The sequence below is a fragment of the Ictalurus punctatus genome, chromosome 20, assembly GCF_001660625.3.
Source record: "Ictalurus punctatus breed USDA103 chromosome 20, Coco_2.0, whole genome shotgun sequence".
Taxonomy (NCBI): domain Eukaryota; kingdom Metazoa; phylum Chordata; class Actinopteri; order Siluriformes; family Ictaluridae; genus Ictalurus; species Ictalurus punctatus.
Window position 1 is genome coordinate 17196235 of NC_030435.2, and position 26550 is coordinate 17222784.

General features: G+C 36.6%; 1 protein-coding gene across 6 annotated transcripts; it reads left to right on the forward strand.

Annotated features, from left to right (window-relative positions):
- Nucleotides 1-1803: 1803 nt before the first annotated feature.
- LOC108280868 (GRAM domain-containing protein 2B) lies at nt 1804-26550 on the forward strand. Of its 6 annotated transcripts, none has more exons than XM_047162613.2 (14): nt 1804-1905; nt 10486-10629; nt 11143-11200; nt 11301-11339; nt 12409-12481; nt 12632-12735; nt 16936-17034; nt 17146-17217; nt 18369-18437; nt 19055-19172; nt 20442-20513; nt 20711-20810; nt 23153-23260; nt 23743-26550. In XM_047162613.2, the coding sequence occupies exons 1-14, from the start codon at nt 1826-1828 to the stop codon at nt 23756-23758; spliced, it is 1152 nt and encodes a 383-aa protein (XP_047018569.1). In that variant the 5' UTR covers nt 1804-1825; the 3' UTR covers nt 23759-26550. The 6 variants fall into 6 exon arrangements, with proteins under 6 accessions (XP_047018569.1, XP_047018570.1, XP_017351827.1 ...); XM_017496338.3 differs by lacking the exon at nt 1804-1905 and adding an exon at nt 7202-7371; XM_017496339.3 differs by lacking the exon at nt 1804-1905 and adding an exon at nt 8722-9103.

Genomic DNA, 26550 nt, shown 5'->3' on the forward strand with positions numbered 1-26550 from the left:
CTCTCAAAGTACCCTGATGTATTAGGCACCAAGACTTTAACAGCAGATCCTGTAAGCTGTGAGGTGGAGCCACCACAGATCAGACTTAGATCAGACTTCATGTTCCACACATCCCAGAGATGTGATGAGATCTGGGGAATTTGGAGGTCTCATGCTTGCGTGCCCATTGTAGCCACTTCAGTCAGTGGACAGGGGTCATCATGGGTACTCTGACCAGTCTGTGGCTACGCAGATCCATATGCAGCAGGCTACGATGCAGAGTGTGTTGTGACACATTCCTCACGTAAGCATCTTTAAAATTGTTCCCCATGGTTAGCTCTTCTGTTGGTTCGGACCAGACAGTATAACCTTTGATGCCCCTGTGCATTCATGAACCTTGGGTGGCCAAACCACATCTAATTTAAGTTAGTTGCACTGGTTGTGGTGGGTCAGTGGTTAAGGCTATAAAGTTATGGGGAAAAGAATGTACACCCTCCTTCAATTCTATATTTTTTATTTATCAATTAACAATTGTGTCCTCACCAACGTCCATAAACAAGCTATAAACAAAATAACCTCAGGCAACAACAACAACAACTAAAGTAACACACAACAGATTTCAATATGTAGTCATTTTGGTTTTCCCCAAACCAACATTCAGAAACCAGGTGGGGAAAAAATAAGTACACCCTATAATTCAGTAAACATGTAGAACCACCTTTTGCAACAATAAGTTAAAAAAAAAAAAGTAAAAATTTTTCGTAGTAGTTTATCAGTCTCTCAAATTGTTTTAGAGAAATTTTGGCCCACTCTTCCTTACAACATTGCTCCAGTTCATTGATGTTTGAAGGCATTTGTTTATGTACTGCTCTCTTAAGATCCCATCACAGCATCTTAATGGGGTTGGTGTCTGGACTTTGACTTGGCGATTCCAACACCTTCATTCTTCTTTAGCCATTCAGATGTCAATTTGATGTTGTGCTTGGGATCAGTGTCATGTTGCATGACCCATAATAGATAGATAGATAGATAGATAGATAGAGATAGATAGATAGATCTGACAAAAAGACAGATATTTGGCGCATTAAACAGATACATATAGTGGCATTCTTACACCCATAATGGAAAGTCTTTATATAGTGTTACTGAAGTCTCCAGTAGATGGCGATACAACTCAGACAGCATTTTTTTTGTTTGTTTTTTTTTGTTTATACAGTAATCCAGCAGTGGTGCTCAACCTTTATTTCTTAACAGGCCTGATTGAACTCATGGTCACTGCAGGTAAATCACAAAACAGTGTTGGATCCACTGGCAGAAACTAAGAATGAGAATGATTTACTTGTTTGTTAAACACAAAATTCCTGCTGCTCAACATTTCAGCTGTTAATTACTATTAATAAAAATTAACTAATGTTCTGTCTACACTAACCACCTGGATGCTGTTCATGCTTTTATTTTATTTTTTTGCTAAACAAAATTGAAAACAAAGTCCCTATTTTCCCTATTCACAAATATCCCACATGTTTAACCTCGGGGGCTTTGTGTATTTCTTTTTTCTTTTGTTGAAAGGTCTCATTCTGCTTGTACTGTATCTCATTACTGTCTACAGGGCCTGTGTCCAGGAAACCGGAGGTAATCTAATCCTTCCTATGTCCAAAGAAGGGCTAGGTTATCCTACTCACACCCTTAGTCATAGGTAAATTCTCTTATCATATACATATATCTTTTTTGTTAAAGAAATTCAGTGGTTTACAGAGAATACCTGGTTTTTTTTTTTATTATTGTATTGTGTGCCGAGAACATTGCGTGTCTGAATCTTTCAGCCGTTGCTTTAGAGGTCACTGAGATGGAAAAGAAGCGTAGCAAGTGGAAGCGACAGCATTCAGAGGACAGCAAGGACAACATGCTTTCTGACAGAGCCCTGAGGTGTGTTAAATGTTAAATGTTAAATGTTAAAGAGTATGGTTAATAATTTTTAAGACACTGGTAAGGGGTGGTAAGTTATTAGAAACATGTGCAGGGATTTAAAAAAAACAGATTAGTTAAATGTATAATGTATGGATTGTAGCCAGAATGAGGGATTTAAAGCACTTAAAAATGATTTAAATCTGATTTTAGAACACAAATTTCAGGACGTTCTGGTGATTTTCAGCCATTTTTTTTTTACTGTTTTGTGTGTGACTTAAATTGTCTATGAGCAATGCAAAGAAACCACACAGGTCTTTTTGAGCATGCTTCCATATCACTCAATCCTGGTCCTGGTATTGCACAGTTTTTCCTTCTCTTATCGGATTTCTGAAAGTTGATGTCACTTTGTTAATATATAGATGTATATATATATATATATATATTTTTTAAACAAACACGATTATGGATAACAACAGGCCTATAATCTTTGAAAGAGCTGTCATGTTTAGCCACCCAGACCAGACAGGGCTGAACTGTCTAGAGTGTGCTGGATTATACTGGTTGGTGGTGTTTGCTCTAGCGCTAATGAATCACGCCTTTCTTTATCACACATTTTTCTGCATTCTTTGATCGTCTTGCGTGTTAGCAGTTTTGCTGGTGTGGGATGATCTGCCAAAGAGATATAATGTTTATGCCCTGTTTCATGTCCAAGAAAGCAAAAGGTTACATAGTCAAAACGAGCATAAAAGCCTGCTCTTTGAAGTATTAGTCATTATACCATAGTGCTGCTGAATTCTCAAATCTGATTTGGTCAGAATTTTCTGATTCATTAAACAATATCGTATGCGCATCAGTAGGCACAAGGCTGCAGGTCATCACAGCCCTGCTGATATTCAGTACAACAGCACGATTATGGCCATGATATTACTTTTACACAAGAAATTAATATTGCACAACTGACATTTCTGACACAATATGGACAAATATTTTGTTTATTTTTGCTCTGTCAGTGAAATATAATTCCTGAAGCAGTCACAGCTGGACACAGCGTTGCTGACTGACAAAATAAATGTAGTACTGGTTGTTGAAATCAACTGTTCTTTGACAGAGCAAAACTGTTAAAATCAATTGCAATCCAAAGCCATCTTCAGGGTTTTTAAATGGTACCATCCACAGTAATCGGATGTACTGTATTACTAGGCTGTCCATGTGGCGCCATCATCAACAATAGTGAGTGATTTCCAATAGTGCTTGTCCAATCATATTAGTGGAATGGAGCTACCTGTTGTATAATTTTCTATAACAGCAGCTCTTACAGTAGTAACTGCAGTTGCACGGTAAATCACGTGTTTATATTATTGTGCTTGTTCTAATACATTTTCTTTTCTACAGTAACAGCTCAGCTACAGTATGACTAATAATAAAAAATATTAAAAGCATTAACATATGAGGAGATATTTGTTTAAAATGTATGGAAGGAGTCTCTGGTGTCAGCACTTTGTAACAGTCAGTCATTTCCCGCTGTCACGTCAGGAGGCGAAGGTGGATGCAAGTGCATATAAGGTTTAATGCAAATCCAAACAAAACGCAGAACAGTATCTATGGAACTCGTAGCAAAAACACAACGACTCGGAAGCAAACACAAAACTATGAACATAACGCAGCAACAGACAACATTGGCAAAATGAGTCATGTGACGTGATCAGGTGAGGTGCAGTGGCTGATGGGAAATGTAATCTCTAGTCTTTTTCTGGTCTTTACATGACACCAACCACTTGACAACATGACAAATTTCCACCATGTTGTGGATTATTTTCCTATAACAGCATGTCCCATAATGTGTAATTCCTTACTTGGTTGTCATTTAGCAGCTTTGCTTTAATAATCACTTCATGCTTTACTTAAAGTGACTAGTTAACACAACAGCCTTGTCAAAATACAGAGGTAATCAGTATTTTTCCACTGTAAGCTGAGGGTAGAGCTGGTCATGATAATGGCTTCTGTAACAAAGGGTACCAGACAGCCTCAGGGCCTTATGAGAGCTGATGCACTATGGATGATGCAAGCTGTAAAAACAACAGTATTTGAAGCTTCTTTTAACATTTGTACCCCTCCATTATTCATTCTGTGAATCAGATCGGAACATTTTCTTACTTACTTACTTTTTATATATATCAAGACAGGAAGGAACAATCAATACTGCTGTGCTAGAAATCAGACTTTTAACTTGTTTATTGAAAATCACTGAAGTGCTACACATGCAAACCCCAAGTGCTTTAGTGTTGCTTTCTCTGTGTGTGTGTTTGTGTGTGTGTAGGTGGCAGGTGTGTATAGGTGTGTGAGACGTGCGTAATGCTGTTCGTGCCCCCAGAGGGATAAGCCATTGCACCATTGGTGCTAATTTACCTCTGCTAAGCCTTCTCATTTGTTTCTACACCTGATATACAGGCGACTCCAAAATTCTTGGCACCCTTCATTAAAATGTTCATAAATGCCTATATAAAACAAAAATCATTTAATGAGTGATATTATGAGCACATGGATGAGGATGTTTATTTTTTTCTCTTTTCATATATCATTTTGTAAGCTAATTTTTTTTTTTCTTTTTCTAACAATTATCGGCACTCCTCAGTATTAATATTTGGTGAAGCCTCCCCTGCAGCAAATAGCATCACCGGACTGTATTGTCGAAGATTGCATGACACTTCTAAAGGTACCTTCGAAACTTTTCCATGTACAACACTTATGTCCTTTGGTTTGCATATTTAGACTGCCCTCTTCGATTCACACCACAGGCTTTTAATAGGATGAGTGAGAAGCCTGATTTAATCTGCAGAGTGTTCTGCAAAAGTGGCTCAAACTGTTTCTGATTTTTAAAAATTATTATTATATATTTATTTTATACAATATTTTCACAGGTGATAGTAATTCTGGAGTTGCCATACACCGTATACATACAGTCCCCTCTGAAAGCATTGGAACAGCACGGGCAATTCATTTGTTTGTACTATATATCTGATATTCAGGGTGGCTTATATTTTTAACAACAAATGCAGTCTTCACAAGTGAAACTGAAGGCTAAAACCAAGAGTAGATGTTCAGAGCCATTTATTGTTTAAACAATCAATCTAACAGGACACACCTGGGTAACAAGTAACACCTGTCAGTCATGTTCCAATATTTTTGCTTGCCTAAAAATCGGGTGGTCTGATACAAAAGGTTCTATGTTGTATGTTATTTAACACATCTATATGCAAATAGCAGGAAATAAAAGGCAGGAAATAGCAGGAAACCCTAAACTTTCGTTCATATCTGTCTTTTGATCTCAAACCCAAATGTCTTCAGTCTACAGAAAAAAACTGTATGAATGGGAGAAACTGCCCAAAAATAGGTGTGCCAAGCTTGTAGCATCATACTCAAAAAGACTTGAGGCTGTAATTGGTGCCAAAGCTGCTTCAACAAAGTATTGAGCAATGGCTGTGAATACTTATGTACATGTGCTTTTTTGTTTTTTTATTTTTAATAAATTTGCGAAGATTTCAAACAAACTTCTTTCATGTTGTCATTATGGGGTATTGTTTGTAGAATTTTGAGGAAAATAATGAATTTAATCCATTTTGGAATAAGGCTGTAACATAGCAAAATGTGGAAAAAGTGAAGCGCTGTGAATACTTTCCGGATGCACTGTATATACATAGAAATTTTGTAAATATGTGCATATATGCTACAGAACCTATTCTATAGAACTTATATTAGTATTCCAACATAGGGTACACAGAAATTTCATCAAGCAAATTAAAGTAGAAACATCCAACCTATGACACATTATACAACAGTTAGTTACAGTCAATTGATTTGACTGGACAAGCAGTGTTCCAAGGGTGCTGCTATTTAGTATACCAGCACTACATTTCACTGCTTAAAATTTTAAGTCTAGTAATATTTCTTTACATTGAACCATTGATACTGTTACTATGGGCTGTCAGTCAATCTGTGCATTGCACTTTGCTCATAGAAACAGTTTATAGTCTTTTCTCAGTGATGCTTCAAGGTTTATTGAGCTGACTGGACACATCTTTTGTGACCCATCTTTTTCAATCTTTAATCCCACTCCTAAAAACAGATAATGTCTGGTGACTTGACAGCTGTGATTTATTTCTCTCTGTTTCAGACACAGTACTGTGCAAGAGTCTTAGGCACATACAAAGAAATGCTGTAGGGCAAAGATGCCTTCAAAAATAATGAAATTAAATGTTTCTATATTTTAAAAAAATATATACTATAATGAGCATTAAACAGTAATAAATGAAACTAAGTCAATATTTGGTATGATGACCCTTTGCTTAAAAAAAACATGTAGTCCAGGTACTATTAATTCTGTAGTTTTATAAGGAAATGAGCTGTAAGTTTTGTTGAGCATTTTGCAGAACCAGCCACTGTTCTTCAGGAGACTTTGACTGTCGCACTCGCTTCTTAATTTTGCAGCAAAACCCAGTAGTCTTCATTATGTTTTGTTTCGTTGTTGTTTTTTTTTGTCTGAAAAGTGGTCTCTTATGTAACATGATGCTTTCTTTACTGACATACCAACATTTTTCTTTATCATCTGCTGGAAAACAGGTTGGAAAAATGTTAACAGAAGCCTGAATTAAAGAACGTAGTAAGCATGTTCTATATTCACACTTGGATCACATTGTTCTAGTAAAGATAAGAGAAGAGATGAATATCAGTAACATGATCTCTCGCAAAACTTACTTGCAGTTGTGTTCATTACTAGCACTACATTCTAGTACCTTACATTTACAGCATTTGACAGACGCCCTTATCCAGAGCGACTTACATATATCTCATTTATACAACTGGGCAGTTGATGGTTAAGGGCCTTAACCAACAGTGCCAGCTTGGTGGTGCTGGGATTTGAACTCATGACCAATGAGTTCACAACAACGTAGTACTATATTGTATAATCTGTTTCTTTCTCAGTCTCACACTGCACACTTTCACCTACTTTTTCTATGTTCACAACAACCTAAAGAATTTCTGTAACACTACTGATTGCAATCAGCTGCATGATGTGTATCTGAGCAGACAATCCCATGACGCCTCATCACCTGTTCCCTCACAACTTTGCATAATGTGGTACAATAACCATACTTCCTCAAAGAAAACCCCATTCAAACTCACAGCAGTGGGTGGAACAAATGGAACCCATGCATCCATGGCAACTGTTGAAAGAGGGAGTGGCTTTTGGTCAGAGTAGGTGGGGTTAATATTGCATGAAAAGGAGGAGCCTTCATGGCTCCTGGCTATAGTTACTATAAGCCGTGTAATAGTCTGTGCTGCAGACAGCAAAGCTTTATGTTTAGGTGGGAGTTCTTGTGTTGAGAGAAAGTGTGAGTGAAGCTGAGCTCTGATTCAGCTGATTTGTGTTTGCAACATGGATGGAAGTAAAGAAATTAACAGGAAATTTTCACTCGATAGTTTGGGGTGAGTCACCCACTGCTGCATCATATATTTAAATATGGTGGTTGGAATGAATCTCTAATCCTAATGTAATTATGTTGAGATATGTAAAGCAGACTAGTAGAATATATTTTAAAAGTCAAATATTGTACAGTAATGTTTCAGTAAAAGGTAAATATATATATATATATATATATATATATATATATATATATATATATATATATATATATATATATATATATATATATATATATATATATATTCTCTGTTTAGTTACATCATAACATGTGTGTTGCATGTTTGGTTTTGTGTTTATTTATTTATTTATTTACACTTTTAGATGCTACTTGACTTCTCTGAACTTTTTAACACCCCTGCAACTAAACATACCGAGGGTTAAGCAAGGAATAAAACTACAGAACAGGAAAATAGGAAAATAATCAATGACATGATGATGTGATACAGCCAGCCACGAAGCAGTTACTATTACCAAGCAAAAGTGAATTATTTTTCTATAACACCATGTCCTGAAGTGCCCTATTTCTCTTATACCATAGTGGTCTCCTGCTGTTGTATCCCATCCACCATGAGGTTCAGCATATTATGTGTTCTGAGATGTTTTTCTGCTCATCACGATTGTAAAACGTGATTATTTGAGTTATCATAGCTTTCCTATCAACTCGAAACAGTTCTCTTGACCATTCTCTTCTGACCACTCTCATCAACAAGACATTTCCAGCTGCAGAACTGCTGCACGCTGGATGTTTTTTGTTTTTCATCCCATTCTGTGGATATCGGGAGATCAGCACTTTCTGAAATACTGAGACCAACCATGCCAAGTCACTGAGTTCACATTAACTGAACCTCTTATCCTGTATCTGCAGGATTTTATGCGTTGTGCTGTAGCCCCATGATTGGCTCACTGGATAATTGCATGAATGAGCAAGTGTACAGGTGGACCTGTTAAAGTGGCTGGTGAATGGTGTAGCTTCTAATATCATGTAAATGACAGGTTGGGTTAAACCACAATTAGTAGTCTTATGAAAGAGACTTTGGTTAGGTAGTAGATTTAAATGTCCTCTTTGTAAATTGGTTAGGTCTGAAAGTAACCAAACTACATGTACAGTACATATGGTATGTATGTATACAAATGGGTCTAGTGGTTTACAAACCATGTTTAAATATTATTAAAATCCATTTTTGTTCTTTATAAGAACTCGTATACTCTACAATACTGGTTTTTAAAACTCAAAACTATAAATTAAAAGAACCAAAAAGATCATGCAAGAGAATAATGCATAAGAATATACAGAAATGTGGTGAATAATATTACTCATACTATCTATTACATTAATATGACACGCTTTTAAAGTGACAGCACTGTATGCGCTTTGCTCCACCTTCCACCTTTTGTTCTGCTTTACTTCCACAACGAAAAAAACTGACAGTAAAAGGAAGCCGGTTTCTCAGCTTTTCAGGTGATTTTGAAAGTAAATTCCATTCAATCAACAGCACAACTATACAATCCAGAACAAACACAAATGACTGAGCATGCGTTATGTTGTATTAAGAGCACTTTGTCCACGTACCAGTTTAGGAGGTGAACACTCTCAGTTAATAAAGCATTTCTCAGGTGTTGCATGTGTGAAGTGTTGCGCTCGTTTAGCCTTGAGTAGCACATTTCATTATCTCCTCATGGTAAGTGTCAGGAGCACAGCCTGTTGTAGTAAATGGAGCATGAATCTTCTGGACGGTAAAGTCTTTCTCTACATATAGTTAACCTTTTCATTTAGAAATGAATTGATATGATAATCTACACAGGAGTTGTTAAAGTTAAAAACAATTTGTCGTGTCATGATAATGTGGTGAATGTGATATTGATAGAAAGTCAGGTCATGAAATATACATTGTGCTAATATTAACCTCATTTAATGTTAATGCTATAAGGGTTAAAAATGGTGTAAAGGACTTCAGTGTTTCAGTAGTTTGAAGTTATTTTGGTTCCACTGTATTGCTTATCTCTGGAGATCAGGAATGTGCTTAAAAAATCAGATAAAGCAGTTGCTAAAAGTGCTAGAAAATGCTGTTGTATATCAGTCATAATAAAATAAAAAAAGTAAAAGGATTATGCCACCTTGTTGTGACATGAGAATCTCTATTTAAACTGTACATTTGATGTATACTAAACTGTGTACTATGACTGTCTGCAACTAGCAGTTAAATTGAATGTGACACTGAGGCTCCTTGGACATGCTATGACAAGATAAAGATTTCTTTAACATATCAACTTTCGCTTCAGCATTCAGTTTACTGTCGAAAACTGCTGATCTGCCAACCAGGTCCCTTAGCTACGTGTCTCTTGAAACAAAGATTCATATTACAAGAAGGCGTTCAGTTTCTACTGGATGTATGTTTAATCAGATATTTACTTGATGTTCATGCTGGTGCACTCATTTAGCTATTAAACGTTAATAAATAAATATATTAAGGACTCAGTTCATTGAAACAGCTACATCAACTTATGAGGACATCAGATTGTGACCTTGGAATTTTAATGCTGTGATTTTAAAATATTGAGCCAATTTTTTGTTATTGTGTATTAAGGTATATTTAGTGTCAGTCACACATTTGCACTCACCGGATACTTTAAGAGGAACACTTGTATACCTGCTCATTCATGCAACTATATTATCAGCCAATTATGCAGATTCAGCTTCAGTTATTTAAATATGTCTTCTCAGTGGCTTTGACCATTTCATGATTGTAGTGCCAGACTGGCTGCTTTGAGTATTTCTGCAATTGCTGGTGTCTTGGGATTTTCACACACAACAGTAACTCAAATATTCACTTGTTACAACCGTGGTGAACAGAAAAGCATCTCACGTCAACTTTATGCATGCAAATCCCAGGAAATGAGCAGTTTCTGAAGTTTGCAAACTTCTATACAAATGTGCTAATTAATCCGGAATTATGCCTCATCCACTAGCTGAAATTAAATGACCTGAATACCATGTTCTGATACAGGTTAAAACGGAAATGGAAATGAAAAGGTGCATTATTTCACTATTAATTAATATCCATTTTGTTCAGTTTATTGTTAAGTGTCAGTGATGTTATCACACGTCTCTACTGTAGCTACTCCCTGGATTGTGGAGGATACCTGGGGAAGTCCAAAGAGTGTAAGATGAGGAGGGGTTCTGAGAGCATGAAGGGTCGTGTAATGGACGAACCACATTTTGAACTCCATAACAAGAACCTCCAGAGAAGCAGCTCCCTACGGTACCATCACATCATGCATATTCTTCATATTAATTTTTATTTTAATTATTGCTAGTGAGCTGGAATTGCTGAAACAACTCTGGAATGCATTAAGGCTTACAGTTATCATGACGATCAGGGTTTTAACTTTCACTTTGTACTAATTATAATAAATCAATACATTTCAGCGTTGTTTAATAGCACATAGTGAGTTTATTGAGTATCATGGAAATGTGATGAATTTAGTATTACTGCAATGTGGCAAGACATTTACACTTACTTGCTGTCTTATTAGGTACATATATTATATCTAGAACATCAGTGTACATCTTTGCATAAACATTTCATTGGCTACGTAGTTATTTCCATCTCATGTAAATGTGTAATGAGCAATTATACATCACTTAGGTCTAGTTTTTTTACTGACATGCTATAAGATCTACTTAAACAGTCTGGTACTGTGACTTTCCAAGTCTCAAAACAACCATTTTGAAACCACAATATATCTTATATAAATTATAATGTGCCCAACAGAACCACCAACATAATAGAGGAGGAGGGGGCTGAACAAACAGGACTTCTTATTCACAGTGTGAGTTCCCATTTTTCTTTTCAGAAGTACATATCTGATAAACCATACAATGATTTTATGATTGTAACCTAAGTGGGTATTATTACTATCATAATTACAGCACAGCGTGGCTGAATTCTCAATTCTGACTAGTCAAAAGGTGATAATAAATTTTCTTTAACAATTCAATTCAGTTCAATTTTATTTGCATAGCGCTTTTTACAATAGACCTTGTATCAAAGCAGCTTTACAGAAATATCAACATGGTATACAGATATTAAAGGTGTGAATTTATCCCAACTGAGCAAGCCACTGAGTGGCGACGATGGCAAGGAAAAACTCCCTAAGATGTTTTTAGAGGAAGAAACCTTGAGAGGAACCCGACTCAGAAGGGAACCCATCCTCATCTGGGCAACAACAGATAGTGTGAAAAGTTCATTATGGTTTTGTATGAAGTCTGTTTGGATTTAGAAGCAGCTGTAGTCCCAGCAATCTGGAATTGGAGTAGATGAGAGCTCCATCCAGAGGTAGGACATCCAAAACGGATCAGGCAGGTCCGGAGAGCAGAAAGTATCAGGATCTCTAGTATCTCCATAAAATTGTGTGTGGCTCGGCAGAAGGAGAGAGGGAGAGAAAAGATTATTAGAACTGTGCTTAGCATAATAGAAAGTCTAGTCAGGGTAGGCTTGAGTAAACAAATACATTTTAAGCCTAGACTTAAACACTGAGACTGTGTCTGAGTCCCGAACACTAATTGGAAGACTCTTCCATAACTGTGGGGCTCTATAAGAGAAAGCTCTTCCCCCTGCTGTATCCTTCACTATTCGAGGTACCGTCAGATAGCCTGCATCTTTTGATCTAAGTAGGCTCTGACAGTAGTTCCAGCTACAACATTTATATTAATGCACTCATTCTAATATGTTATCATACCTATCCAGATAAACAGGTTTTTAAAAAAGCATGTGTAATTGCTGTTACAGTGTGGTTTTCCATGAGCGGACATTTATTTATTATTTTTGGATGGAGTCTCCTTTGTCACTTTGTATCAGTTAGAGAGAATGATTGGAATGATTGGGGAAAAAAATGGAAGATGTGTCATTTTGAACCTCACACATATTGATAAAATATCTTAATTAAATATAATTAATTTGCATTATAAGACATTTTGATATTTTAAACCAAATTAGAAGTTTAATGAATGTGTTTTATATCAAATTCTGTTTTTACAGAGTTTCAAGATCCATAGCAAAACATTCCACAAACATTTCCCAGAAATCTCTGAGATGGAGGATTTGATTAAAGGTGAGCATACTTCCCTGTACAAATTGCTGCTTTTCTCCTTTAATCAAGGAAATAGATTCATTGAGAATAGTCGTACATGCCAGTGATGACCATCAGTGAAAATAAATAGTACGCTGGATTTGATATTATGTGTTCTTCTCACTCTCTCAGCTTTCACCTGTGCCCTCCAAAAGGAAGTCCTCTATCATGGCAAGATGTACGTCACACATCAGCATGTGTGTTTCTACTCCTCTGTTCTACTGAAAGAGACCAAGGTAAGACCAGGAAATCTTATCTCAATGTAATGTACTAACAGAAACCCTGTTATTTATAGATCGTTTATTTGTCATCATTGCGCTAATTATATATGTATGATTAAACATTATATACAGTATATTGCACATCATTTTACCCAACATTTCATAACATTGCTGATGATTTCTCGATTCTGATTGCTTAGAAGGTGTTGGTTAATAATAATAATATGTATACACCACTACTGACCCAAAAGCACAAGAAAAGTTGCCTCAAAATCATATAAATAAGCCACATAAGTTTTGGGATTCTGTTCTGTGGAGCAATGAAACAAAACTGGAACTTTTCGGCATGATGGATCAGCAGTATGTCTGGAGGAAGAAGAATGAAGAAAGAACACACTGTCCACAGTCAAGCATGGTGGTGGCTCGGTGATGCTCTGGGGCTGCTTTGTATCCTCTGGCACTGGAAACCTGCAGCGTGTGGAAGGTAAGATGGATTCATTGAAGTATCAGGAAATCCTAGGAGAAAACGTCATGCCGTCTGTGAGGAACCTGAAACTTGGGGCGTCATTGGACCTTCCAACAGTACAATGATTCCAAGCATACCTTAAATTCCACCAAGGCTTGGTTGCAGAAGAAGTCCTGGAAGATTCTACAGGGCCATCACAGTCACCTGACTTGAACTCCATCGAAAATCTCTGGTGGGATTTGAAGAAGGTGGTTGCAGCACCCAAAACCAAGAATATTACTGAACTGGATGCCATTGCTCATGAGGAATCGGCTAAGATTCCTCAGGAACGCTGCCAGAAGCTATGCATCTCATTTGCAGAAGGTCATAACAGCAAAATGGTGCTCTACTAGGTACTACACATGCTTGCCATGAAGGGGTTGAATAATTTTGAGACTAATAGAGAGAATAATAAACTTTATTTTATAAAGCGTCTTTAAAAGCAGCTTCTCAAAGCACTGTACACAAAATAAGCAGTACACAGAAAAATAAAACATATAAAAGTTAATAAGAACAACAACGTTAATAATAATAATAATAATAATAATAATAATAATAATAATAATAATAATAATAAAAGACATCAGCAGTCAAACGCAAGTTTTAAAAAGTGTGTCTTAAGTTGAGCTTTAAAAATGCCAAAGGTCTGAGCTTCCCTGAGTTCAGGAGGAAGAGCGTTCCAAAGTGAAGGAGCATAGACAGAAAAAGCCCTGTCACCCATAGATTTTAAGCAGGTTTGTGGAATAGTTAACAGATTACACTGTGAGGAGCGCAGTCTGCGATTTGGGGTGTAAGGGATTAATAAACTAGATAAGTACTGAGGAGCCAAGCCATGTAATGCCTTGTATGTCAACATCATGATCTTAAAATTGACACGGAACCTGACCAGGAGCCAGTGCAAGGATTTCAGAACAGGAGTAATATGATTGCGTGTCCTGGTTCCCGTCAGGATCCTGGTGGCAGAGTTTTGTACATATTGCAATCTGTTGATTGTGGATTTAGAAACTCCAGCTAAAACGGCGTTACAGTGGTCCAACTGCATGACAACAAATGAGTTTATCAGTTTTTCAGCCACAGAGAATTTCAGCATAGGGTGTAGTCTAGCTATATTTCTGAGGTGAAAAAAAGATGTTTTAACAGTGTTCTGAACAAAAGAATCAAATGTATGCTGGTATCGAAAATTACTCCAAGGTTCTTCATTTTACTTTGGATCTCTAGAACAGAGCCATCAACAAACAGAGACAGTGGACCAGCTTTGAAAATTTGATGACCGGAACCTAAAAGCATAACTTCAGTTTTCCTGCTATTCAGGCACAGAAAATTATTGTTCATCCATGTTTTCATATCAGAAATACAATCAGTAAGAAAAAAACATCAAGGTTTTCACCAGATTTTGAGTGAATGTAGATTTGGGTATCGTCAGCATAGAAGTGATAATGGAGGCCAAGCAATCGCAGCAGATGCCCAAGTGGAGATAGACAAATATTGAAAAGTAAAGGGCCTAAAACTGAACCCTGAGGAACACCAGTGAGCACAGAGCTAGTGTCAGACCTGTAACCACCCATAAAAATAAACTGGGAACGGTCAGTAAAATAGGATTTAAACCAGTTTACAACTGTCCCAGACACACCAAAAATACTTTCAAGGCAAGTAAGCAAAAGACCATAATCCACAGTATCGAAAGCAGCTCTAAGATCAAGAAGAATAAGAACGGAAGTAGTGCCAGAGTCAGAGGCCATCAACAATTCATTGGTCACTTTGACCAACGCCGTTTCAGTGCTGTGAAGTTTACAAAAACCTGACTGAAGGGGTTCAAAGTGGTTATTAATTGTAAGATGATTACATAGTTGAGAATCAACAACAAGCTCAAGTATTTTTTTTCCAAAAACCGAAGATTTGAGATGGGATGAAAATTGTTCAAATCATCCACGGCAACATTTTCTTTCTTTGGTACAGGTGTAACAGCAGCAGTCTTTAGTACTGCTGGAATGACCCCAGTCTCCAATGATTCATTTATAATTCTGAGGATAGTAGGGCACCAAACATCGAAGCACGATTTAAATAGGTTTGTGGGAATTGGATCAAGCAAGCAAGTGATAGATTTCATGCTGGATACCTCCCTTGTGAGAGCCTCAGAATCAAGCAGTGAGAAATGAGTGAAAGAAACCCCAGTGAACCCAGATGGACGAAGAAGTCATTATAAGTTGCATTTTCAGTTGTATTTGGGGAAACCACTTGAAGCATTCTTTGTGTTGAACTATTTCAATTGCTTGTGTTTGATTTGTTCATTGCAAACAGCTGAAAGTCTGTAAATGTTGACAATAAACCTGATTTGCAATGGGGGTTGAATAATATTGATTGCAACAGTAAGTTGAGATTTGAACTCGGAGGTAGATGTGATGTTGCGAAGAGTCAGAGGGAATGAATTCCAAATCTTGGGTGCTACAACACTGAACGACCTGCTGCCCATAGTACAGAGACGAGATCTAGGGACAGAGAGTGTAATTGTCTATAACAGTAGCTGACAGTATTTCCTGCTGTAATTCAAATCACAATTTTTTATGAATGCATTCTTTCTGATATACTAAGTTTTTCATAATAACAACTTACACAGGGACTTGTATGGAAGACACTCCACCTAAAGGGATTTTAAAAAATGTCTGCAACTGTTGACATTATGAAGTTTTTTTTTTATTTATTAATGAAGAGACATATTATTGAGCATTTTAGGAATGAGTCTCCAATATCCTGCTTTAACCAATGAGAACTTAGAACACAGACATGAGGACTGAAGGTTAAATGGGTTTTATTGAAGGGTATGAAGGAGTATGGATATGAAGGATATGTGAGGAAAGAGTATGGCTCGGTGCATCTGTCGAAGCCAGGACTTGAACTTGGGTCCGTGTGTGAGGGTCAGATGCCCTGTCTGTAAGCCACAGGGAAGACAAAGCAGGGCTGGGCATAGAAAAATGCAGGCAGGCAAGATGAAATGTGGACCTGGAGCAAAGAAGGAAAACAGGAATCCACAGGGAACAAACACGAAGCAACAACGAACTTAACATAACCACGAGAAGGGCCTAATCGCAGATACTGCACTGGTAGCTAGAAAGATCTTGTCACGAGTGACTGGTGAACCGGCGTTTTTGTGTGCTGTTGTCTGATGAACAGATAAGGAGCAGGTTAGTTCACTGATTCAATCAGGGAAAGGAGTGAAGTTGTGTGCCATGCCACAAAACAGAAAGAGATTAATTAATTAATTCTAACGAAATAGAAAAATATGGGGAAACAAATAGGAGCCTTGGCCCAGGCCATGACATATCAGTGAGAACAGGAGTTAATTTGTTTTGTCACATTCCACAACATTAAATACAACTATAATTGAATAAAAAGCATGGCGCTAGCATTGGCAAATTGTTGTGGTATAAAGGGAATAACACACTTAAGGACAAGGTTTATTGTTTTCCCAAACAAAAGCGTGCCTATAATGTTTTATTCCTTACTTAATGGCCTAATGAAACATACCAGGAAACAGTATTTTAAATAATTAACTATACAATTTTTAAGTGTCATATGAAATATAAATTATTATGTTTAAATATGAAGTATCTGGATTTGATCCTTTAAACCCTATTGAAGTAGAGCTATTTCAGAATCCTGCGTAATGTTAATATTTAATTCTGTTTGTTTTGTTTTGTTTTGTTTTTGCCCAGGTTCAGATACGTATGTCCACAATCCAGATTATAAAGAAAAAGAACACGGCAAGGGTTGTGCCCAATGCAATCGCCATCATCACCAACACTGGAGACAAAGTATGAGCTTTGCATGTTGTATAAAGAATGAATACATTTTGTCACATTTTGTCACTGTTCTGAGGCTCGTTTCATTACAATTTTTCCCTCTTTTCTCTTTGTGTGTTTCAGTATCTGTTTGGGTCCTTACGGAATCGAGATGTGTGTTTAAGTGTCCTGAAGTCTAAATGTCCACAGCTACAGGTTGGTAATATTACTTTCTTAGGATTTATTTGTATCGTTTTCACACCTCAGTGCGCTTTGTTAAATGTTAAATGTTAAAATAAGAATGTTAAAATAAGAAACACTGACAAAGTACTCAGAGAGATGTAGTAAGTATAAAGAGAGTGGTTGATATGTGTGTTTACTTACTGCTAGTAGAAAAATCTTCAGCATTTTACATTATTTAGCAAACACTCATCCAAAATGGCTTACTAATAGTTCAAACAGTTGGACATGCAAGGAACATACAAGTATTTGGAGAATACTCTAAGGATTCTTAACTTAAAAGACTAATTACTGACGCGGCATAAACAATAATTGCCAGTGTAAAAGAAATAGCAAGAGGTGTTATCCTGGATATTATCTGATAAACTTGGAGCACTAGAGACAATGGGCTCTTTGAACTGATTTCTTATTAGAAATTCTACTTGGGCCTACACCATTGTCTCATATTTGCACAATTTTATGGTTTAAAGATGCTGTCATATATTTAAAACAATCCTCACATGACATTCATTGTTTTGTTGTACAAGCAACAAAATGGTACTCACATATTAAACCTAAAGAGATCTCCAAACAACTGCTTAATCCCAAATTCCCTCTGCTCCAGAGAAATGCAAGAATGCGAGAACTGTTTATCACATGACTTTGCCAAATTGGAGGCAGAGAAATGTGCTGTAGTTGGTTTTCAAAATTTCTCCCATTTTTAATAATTGCTGAATTTACACCTATAAACTAGTTCTCCCTTATTTTATACCATCTTGGGAATGTCAGGGCTAACATGCTTATTAAGGTGTGGCTGAACATATTTTATATACATGAGTCAACAGATAAACAGGGGACAGAGTAATAATTTTTACCACCTAAAGGAGTGGGACATCCAGCTATACATTCACTGATGGCTATGGAATCATCAGGATCTGAATTCATCTCCCAGTGATCGAAAGTTTAGAAAATTGCTCTGATCTAGTTACTGAAAGAAGAGTTTTTTGTTGTTTGTAAAAAAAATTTTAAAAAATAAAAAAATTTTTAAAAATCATGATAGTGGGATTAGGGTCCAAAATGTAAATAGGTTCAGGTAAATGTATTGGTTTATCCAGTAAAATTTGAATACGTTTTACTGTTTTCCACAGGATGTAGGTGCCAGCAGCAGCCCTCAAATGTCTTCTGTAGAAAATGGCCATGAACTGGAAGTCGACACAGTAAGAATACTATTGAAGAAAAAAAATCAAGAAAATAAAAATGTGTTAGTCCATAATTGTTTTGCCTCTTCACTATAGCATCACATAAATTCCACCAGCCTGTTGTTGTTTCTCTTTTACAAAGTCAGACAAAATAAATGCGTTTCTGATGTTGTTCTGTTTTAGGTTGGCAGCTTTTTTTTTTTTTTTTGGTTATTTGAACAAGAAGAGCTTTCTGAATGTAGCATTATTTGTTCGTAAATCATGTTTAGACTGGACACTTAGCGTTACTGTCAATCCTTAACCAATAATTATAACAACAGGGAACTGTTTCTTGAATGTCACATTATCTAAACTGAATGCTTCTAAAGACATCGTTTCCTTTTTACTGTAAATAATTCTTTATTATTTCGAATGAGTACAACATATCCAGACAATACACATGTCCAGTCATATGCACATTAAAACCAAATCAACAGCCTGATTTTATGCACTTTTAGATAAGAGAAAGGAGTTTCTCAGAGCTCCTTAAATAGCAAAGTGGTTCTATTTGGAACCCTTTGTAATAGGAAAACCTTAAGAGTTCCAGATATAAACTTGTTATTGTACTGCAGTACTCAGAAGATTTCTGTTCACAGATTTCCAGTCACTCCAGTCAGGAGGACAGTGGAGACCCTCACAGGTTCTCAGGGCAGGACAGGATGACAGAAATCAATGTTCCTTCCTCATCGTCAGGCTCCAACATTGATTCCCACAGTCAGTGATCACCACTAAAACCATATTTCCACTTGATCAATTTTTTAATAAAGAGAAGCAATCTATTATTTAGCAATTTTACAATTTTAGTTCAATTGTTAACTACTTAAAAAAACACAATGCACCCATTGGTTGGTCCTAACTTACTCTTAAAACTATATATACTGTATATTTCCTATTAGTTTTACTGTAAATATAAGGAATTGATTGCCTTTTATGATAATACTGATATGGGAATTGATTACTTTCAAATAATCACAAATGTAGCTGGCACAGCTGAATCCACTGCTAAGCCAGGAGCCAACATAAATCTACAACCCAATCCTGTCCGGACGTTAGCTTGTTCTCACTCACCTGCCTATCGAACTCACTTGTTTCCTGTTAAACCTCATTTACTTTATTCACTGCCTATCTATGCATGATTTTCCCATCCCAGCATGCAATTCTGTTTCTCTGACCATTGTTCTTCATTTCTGCATTACTTGCTTCCGCAATGTACAACAATGTAGGATTTCCCTACATTGTTCTCTTTGCCTAAAAATTAAGCAGCAGCAGAAATTTTGTTTATTTGGTGACCTAAAATATTTTCACTGATGCTTCTGTTAGCATGAAACCTAACAGAACAGAATTCACAAACAGTCTATGATAACAATAAATAGGAACATCAGAACTTAAGCCCTTAAACTAAGCCTATTTCTACTTCCCTGACTCAAACAGTAAACTTTCATAATCTTCACTCATAATAACCTACTTGCGAACATAAGCTAACCTAGCAGAATTGTTGGCAGAAAAATTATTATTGTAAAGAAATGTTATTATATTATATAATTATAATTTCACTGATAATTCTAGCCTACAAGCTAACCTAAGCTAACCTAACAGAATTGATGCCAGGAAAAGTTTGATATTTACAAATGTTTATCATCTTTAGTGATAATTCCAACCTACTAGCTAAAAAACTAAACTGAAAGTATTTTTGACTGGAAAAATTTAATATTCACAAATGTTTATAATCTTTAGTGATAATTCTAGCCTAGTAGCTAACATAAGCTAACCGAACAACATTTCTGACAGGAAACGTTAACAAGATATTCACTGTTAACAAGATATTAACAAAAATTAGCAAGATATTCACAAATGTTTATAATGCTAACTGCCAATGCTAGCCAACTAGCCAGTATGCACTAATCTGACAGGAATTCTTCTAGTTGTGTGTAAGTGAAACAATAATACTTTGATTATTGATGAATATCTCGGTTACTTTTTTAGTTGAAGCAAGAAACAACCCCACATCATGGAACAGCACCAACAGAGATAGTCACTCTTCAGAGGAGAACACAGGTAAAAAGCTGAACACACACACACACAACATTGCTTAGTGTTCCAAAGATGAGCACATGCAATATGAAATTCTGTGTTAAGACTACTAAAGATCAGGACACAAATTAAACTGTTTTATCAACATAAACCGAGTTCAGTTTGTTCAGCCTGTTTAGGTCAGGCACTAACAATTTTCTTACCCTGTGTTCTATAATTAGCTGTCTCCTGGGTGGCCATGGTAACAGAGAAGATCAGATTTCTCCTCTCCTTGGGAGGCACAACCAACATCAACAAACTCATCACTGTCTATCTCATACTGTAAGCTCTTAATAATATCCTACATTTACATTTAAATGTATTCATGTAGCAGATGCTTTAATCCAAAGCGACATACAAGTGAGGAAATACAAGCAAAGCGATATATCAAGCGGAGAACAAGACAAATAGTGCTACCATTTACCATTTACCAAGAATTTTAATTGAGTTCTAGAGTAGAGGTTTAGTGCAGAATGTTTTTTTAAAATTATTTTTATTTAATATATAAGTGTGTGTATGGGGGATATATTGTAAGAAGCACAATCACAATATGTCGTGGTTGCAAGGTTTTTAATGTAATCTCTTTATATTAAATTCAAAATAATGTGTGGCTTTTTTTATAATTAGAAAAAAGAATCCATATTGATGCAATATTCATACTGTGAAGGCATTTATGGGATGCAGTTGACACTTCCTATAACAGCACTGCCTGAAATTATTAATTCCTCTTATACAACTGCAAATTTGGCAATTAAATTACAAGCAATTATCTTAAGGAATGACACACCAAACTATTTAATTGTTTAAAGTTGCAGTTAATGTTGTGGAACTCTGCGAAACAAGTTTGTTCCTGTTATCACTAAAACTATAGAAGCTTTTTACCCCACGTGTCTTTTTTAAAAAAAAATCTCTTTCTTGAAGCTAATAAGAGAAAAAAAGGCGATTCCTTCCAAAAATTTTAATTAAACAGAAAGCAGCTCAATATCAACAAATTTTTTTTTTTTTTTTTTTTTTTAGAGTTGAGAGGGTTTTTTTAAACCTCATTTGTAGACCATTTGTGTGAGGGTTTGCTAACAAAACAATGTATTAGCCAGCACTATTGTCAGAGCTGCTATTATGGAAAATTAATCAACACATTCTGACCAATCAAAATCAAGCATTCAACACAGCTGTGGGTATATGAAGGAATGAAGGAATACTGCTCTAGTTTGAAAAGCTGCAGATTATTAAAATGGTGCTGTAACTTATTTGCAATACCTTGAAGGAACATGACAAACATGATTGTATTTCATAAGATATCTTGTGTGAGTTTGGGGTTGGAATTTGCTATATGGCTGGAGCACAGACATTTCCAGGAAATGCAGGTTGGCTCACATGCCATGCAGTGATTCTGGAAGACTTCGAATCATACCTTAAATATATCTGATGTGACAGATCAGTTTAGTTTGGGTTAACAGATAGAATTGGGACTTCAGAGGTGTGGTAGCCTGTGTCAAAGGTGCACAGCAAAATCGAAAGTTTTGAATTAACACCCAGAGTGTTTATATAGTGCACTTTATATAAACTATATAAACACTGAAAGTGTTAATCCATCATTAGAAATTTTACTGTTGGAGCAAGTATGACAATATCTGGAAATCTTAAGTTAAAGACTTTTTAATTTTTTTTTTTAAGAATTCATTCGCAGTGTCCTTGTGATATAATGATAACGAGTCTTTATTAATCACATATATATATATTACAGCACAGTGAAATTCTTTTCTACACATACCCCAGCATGTTAGGGTCAGCCATGATACAGCATCCCTGGAGTAGAGTGGGTTAAGGGCCTTGGTCAAGGGCCCAACAATGACAGCTTGGCAGTGCTGGGGCTTGAACCCCTGACCTTCCAATCAGTAACCCAAAGCCTTAACCACCAGCCACCACTATTTACAAGAATCTACTGCATTTTTTTTTTTTAGAGAAACAGTAGCTTAGTTTAGTTCCATGTTTTAGTAGCTACTATGCCATTTGTAATTGCTTTGTGTTCTAACACAACAGTTATCATTTGCTTAGCTGGTGTGTTGACTAGATTTGGTGAAACCTCTACAAATGAGCTGTCCATTACATCAATAAAACTCTCAAATTTTTTGGCTGAGAAGGTTTGCACTGCATGTGAAAAATCACAGAAATCAAAATGAAACATGATCCCGGTACACCATTGTCAGTTTTGACTTTCATAGAATTTTTCAAATAAGATATTACTGGGTGTTTTTGTAATGTAAAGAAATTTTTTTGTGAGAATAGGCCTGAATTATTGAATACGTGGCAACTCAAACTGTTTAGCATAAGTGCAGTAGCTCAGGAAGATCTTGCTTATCTGATCGGTCAGTGGTTGTTTGGTCATCATGCAGTAGATTGTTGCATGTTTTGTGTTGTTTAATGTGTTTAGCTTAGGGTATTTCCTTTTGGTTACTGAGGTTATGGTTAGTGTTAGATTTAGGTGTAGGCATTACTTAGCTGGTATTATTTAGCTGCATTAATAATTATTTCAATAGAAGATTGTAAGACAAACAAGTATGTGTGTGTGTGTGTGTGTGTGTGTGCGTGTGCGTGTGTGTGTGCATGTGCATGTGCATGTGCAGAGCTCTGCTCCTGGTCCTGTCATCCGGCTACATTGGTCTGCGTATTGCAGCTTTGGAAGAGCAGCTGAGCACACTGGGAGCAACGACTGAGTTTGGCCTACAGAAATCGTGAGTGACTTTACAGCCACACAGCGAGGCACACACTCACGTGTAATTCACATGAAACATAAATCTCATATGACAGGCATAGAGACACGCACCCCATTTTACATCAGATAGTAGGAGGGCGGTCACCTGAACAAAGGTTACAATGCATTCAGTAACAGAATGGGTGACAGATTAAAAGGGCTGGGGCATTTGAATAATGAAACACATCTGCTCTTATCTGTAATAGCATCAGACTTGCAGGCACGGTTACCATGGCACCGTGGTACGCATTTCACGATATGATCATTTGAAACTGAAACAGAACTAGTAAAATACCTTCAGAAGGCATTAGAGTTCACTCATTCAATTAAACACAGGTCTGTTGTAAGCTTTTAGTGTGTGTGTGTGTGTGTGTGTGTGTGTGTGTGTGTGTGTGTGTGTGTGTGTGTGTGTGTGTGTTGAAATAAGTCTCCACTTTAATTAAACCCTCTTTCTCGTCTCAGGTATAAAGAAACATAACACCTTGCCTGCGTGAAGAGCCTGGAGGAGTCAAAAAAAAGAACTCTCCGTCTCTTAACATGCAGCACAACACAAGTCTTCACTGGCACAGTGAAATGATCAGGAATCCATCTGAAAAAAACAGACTACACCAATCAGCCATAATATTAAAACCATTGACAGATGAAGTAAATAACACTGATTATATATTAGGCAGCATCAACAGTCAGTTCTTAAAGTTGATATGTTGGAAGCAGGAAAAATGGGCAAGCGTAAGAATCTGAGCAACATTGGTAAGGGCCAAATTGTGTTGGCTAGACAACTGGGTCAGGGCATCTCCAAAACTTGTATGCAATGGTTATTAATTACTAAAACTGGTCCAAGGAAGGACAACAGGCAACAGGATCATGGACACCCAAGGCTCACTGATGTATGTGGGGAGCGAAGGCTAGCCCATGTGGTCCGATCACAGAAGAGCTACTGTAGAACAAATTGCTGAAAAAGTTCATGCTGGCTATGATATGAAGGTTTCAGAACCTACAGTGCGTCGCAGCTTGCTGAGGATAACAGACTGGTCACAGTCCCATGCTGACCCCTGTCCACTGCCGGTGTGTATGCGTTGCTTACCTGAGTAAAAGATGGCACCAAGCACTATGGGAAGAAGGCAAGCCGGCGGAGGTAGTATGATGCACTGGGCAATGTTCTGCTGGGAAACCTTGCATCCTGGCCTTCATGTGGATGTTACTTTGACACATACCACCTACTTAAACATTGTTGCAGACCAAGTATACCCCTTCATAGCAACAGTATTCCCTAATGGCAGTGGCCTCTTTCAGCAGTATAATGCCCCCTGCCACACTGCAAAAATTGTTCAATAAATGGTTTAAGAAACATGGCACAGATTTCAAGGTGTTGACTTGACCTCCAAATTCCCCAGATCTCAATCCGATCATTGAGCATCTGTGGGATGTGCTGGACAAACAAGGCTCATCCATAGAGCCCCCACCTTGCAACTTACAGGGAGACCTGCTGCTAATGTCTTGGTGCCAGATACACCAGTACACCTTTAGAGGTCTTGTGGAGTCCATGCCTCGAGGAGTCAGAACTGTTTTTGCAGCACAAGGGGACGTACACAATATTAAGCAGGTGGTTTTAATGTTATGGCTGATCGGTGTACATTTCCAACAGGTCCCTTCCCTCAGGCTCCAGCCATGTCCCAAGTACAGTTCACTGCATTTGTCTGGGTGATGTAACCAAATGGAGAATTATCTCTTGGCGTCCACCCTCAGGTACAGCTGAATTAAAAGATTGAAAGATTGAAAAAAATATTTTTTTTATTTTATTTTATTTTTAGGAACATATTATATATAAATATAGGAAATATGCCTCAACACCAGTTGGTGGCAGAGTTATTGGATCTCAACTTTAATGGAACACAAATGTTTTTGCATAAATGTCTTTTTTTTCTTAGAGACAAATTGGGCTACATTTGGAACATTGTGTGGAAAGCATGTCTGTAGGTGGGGGGTTTAACAATAGATCTTGTTTTAAAGCAAATAATCTGAATTCATTCTAATCAATTTCATACGTCGTCTATGACAAACAAAGGGAGTCTTTGTGCAGACAGTGTATCTTTCATTTCTGTTTTAATTTGCTTATGTCCATACCAACAATGATAAAAAGGTATATTGCAGATACTGCAGGTCAGAAATGCATGTGTACCACAGCAAACTTTCCCCTCGGGCTGAAAATTTTGTAGAAAATTGAAAATTTACCTGGCAACCCTGATCCTGACACATATCCTAATCTGTCAATCCAGGATGCCTGATTGTCAGCAGTATTCTGCACATCAAATATACTTCTCCATCAAAGTTTGAATTTTTATTTAACCTTTGAAACCATCTGTCAAATTTTTTTCAAATTAAAAAGTTTTCAACTGACTCTAATACACCTGAAGCTCAGTGGATTGATAGTGAGACAACACTGGTCTATACAATAAAAATAAGTATACAGTTAATATATTGTTAATAGAACATTAATATTTATACTTCCAACTAGGAACACTGTAGACCATCCATTTAATAATATTACGTAATCTTTTTAACGGAGTCAAACTTATTATTTTTTTTTATTTATCCTTTCTTTAGCCAGGAAAGTCCCATTGAGATCCAAGATCTTTTCTTTCAGGGAGTCCTGGTCAATTTAAATTTAATATTGTTTGTTTTATATTTTAGACCTAAAAATTAATGATTGAATTAAGTTTTTAATGCATGGTGTCCACATACATGGACCAAATCTGATTAGGTTTTTAAAAATTTATGCATAAATGGGCTAATGCATGGGACATGCAGATTTACTACATATCGATATCAAACTTCCCTCGGCCTAGCTTGTATGGTCCTGTAAGCTAAGTATCTTTGTGAGGAGAAATTCCTTTAATGGTGTGAAAATACTCTACACCAGTGCTGAATCTGAATTTTTGTTTGTTCATTTGTTTGTTTTGCCTTTTGCACTTCTGTACAATCTGGTTGTACAAAGAGAATTAATCTGATGCTTCATCAGTTCTCGGTCTGTAATGTACTTTGGTAATTATGGGCTGTTATCTGTTTTTTATTTTCATTAGCTTATCTTTATATCTGTGCTGTGCATAGAAACCTATCTGTCATGGGGAACACATTACAAAACTGCTTGTAATTGTGACACTAGTTTTCACTCTCCAACACAAATTTCTGATATTCAATTCTGTTTTTCACATCTTGTGTATTGTTTCTCAGTATGCACTTAATTGTGAGTTCATTAAATGTTTGTGCTTA

What these genes read in the sequence shown, in the direction of transcription:
- LOC108280868 (XM_047162613.2), top strand. Translation starts at nt 1,826, where the DNA reads ATGGAAAAGAAGCGTAGCAAGTGGAAGCGACAGCATTCAGAGGACAGC. An exon ending in CAGAGAAGCAGCTCCCTACG is followed by an intron (nt 10,630 to 11,142) that starts GTACCATCACAT and finishes TGTGCCCAACAG; the next exon opens with AACCACCAACATAATAGAGG. An exon ending in CTAAATGTCCACAGCTACAG is followed by an intron (nt 17,218 to 18,368) that starts GTTGGTAATATT and finishes TGTTTTCCACAG; the next exon opens with GATGTAGGTGCCAGCAGCAG.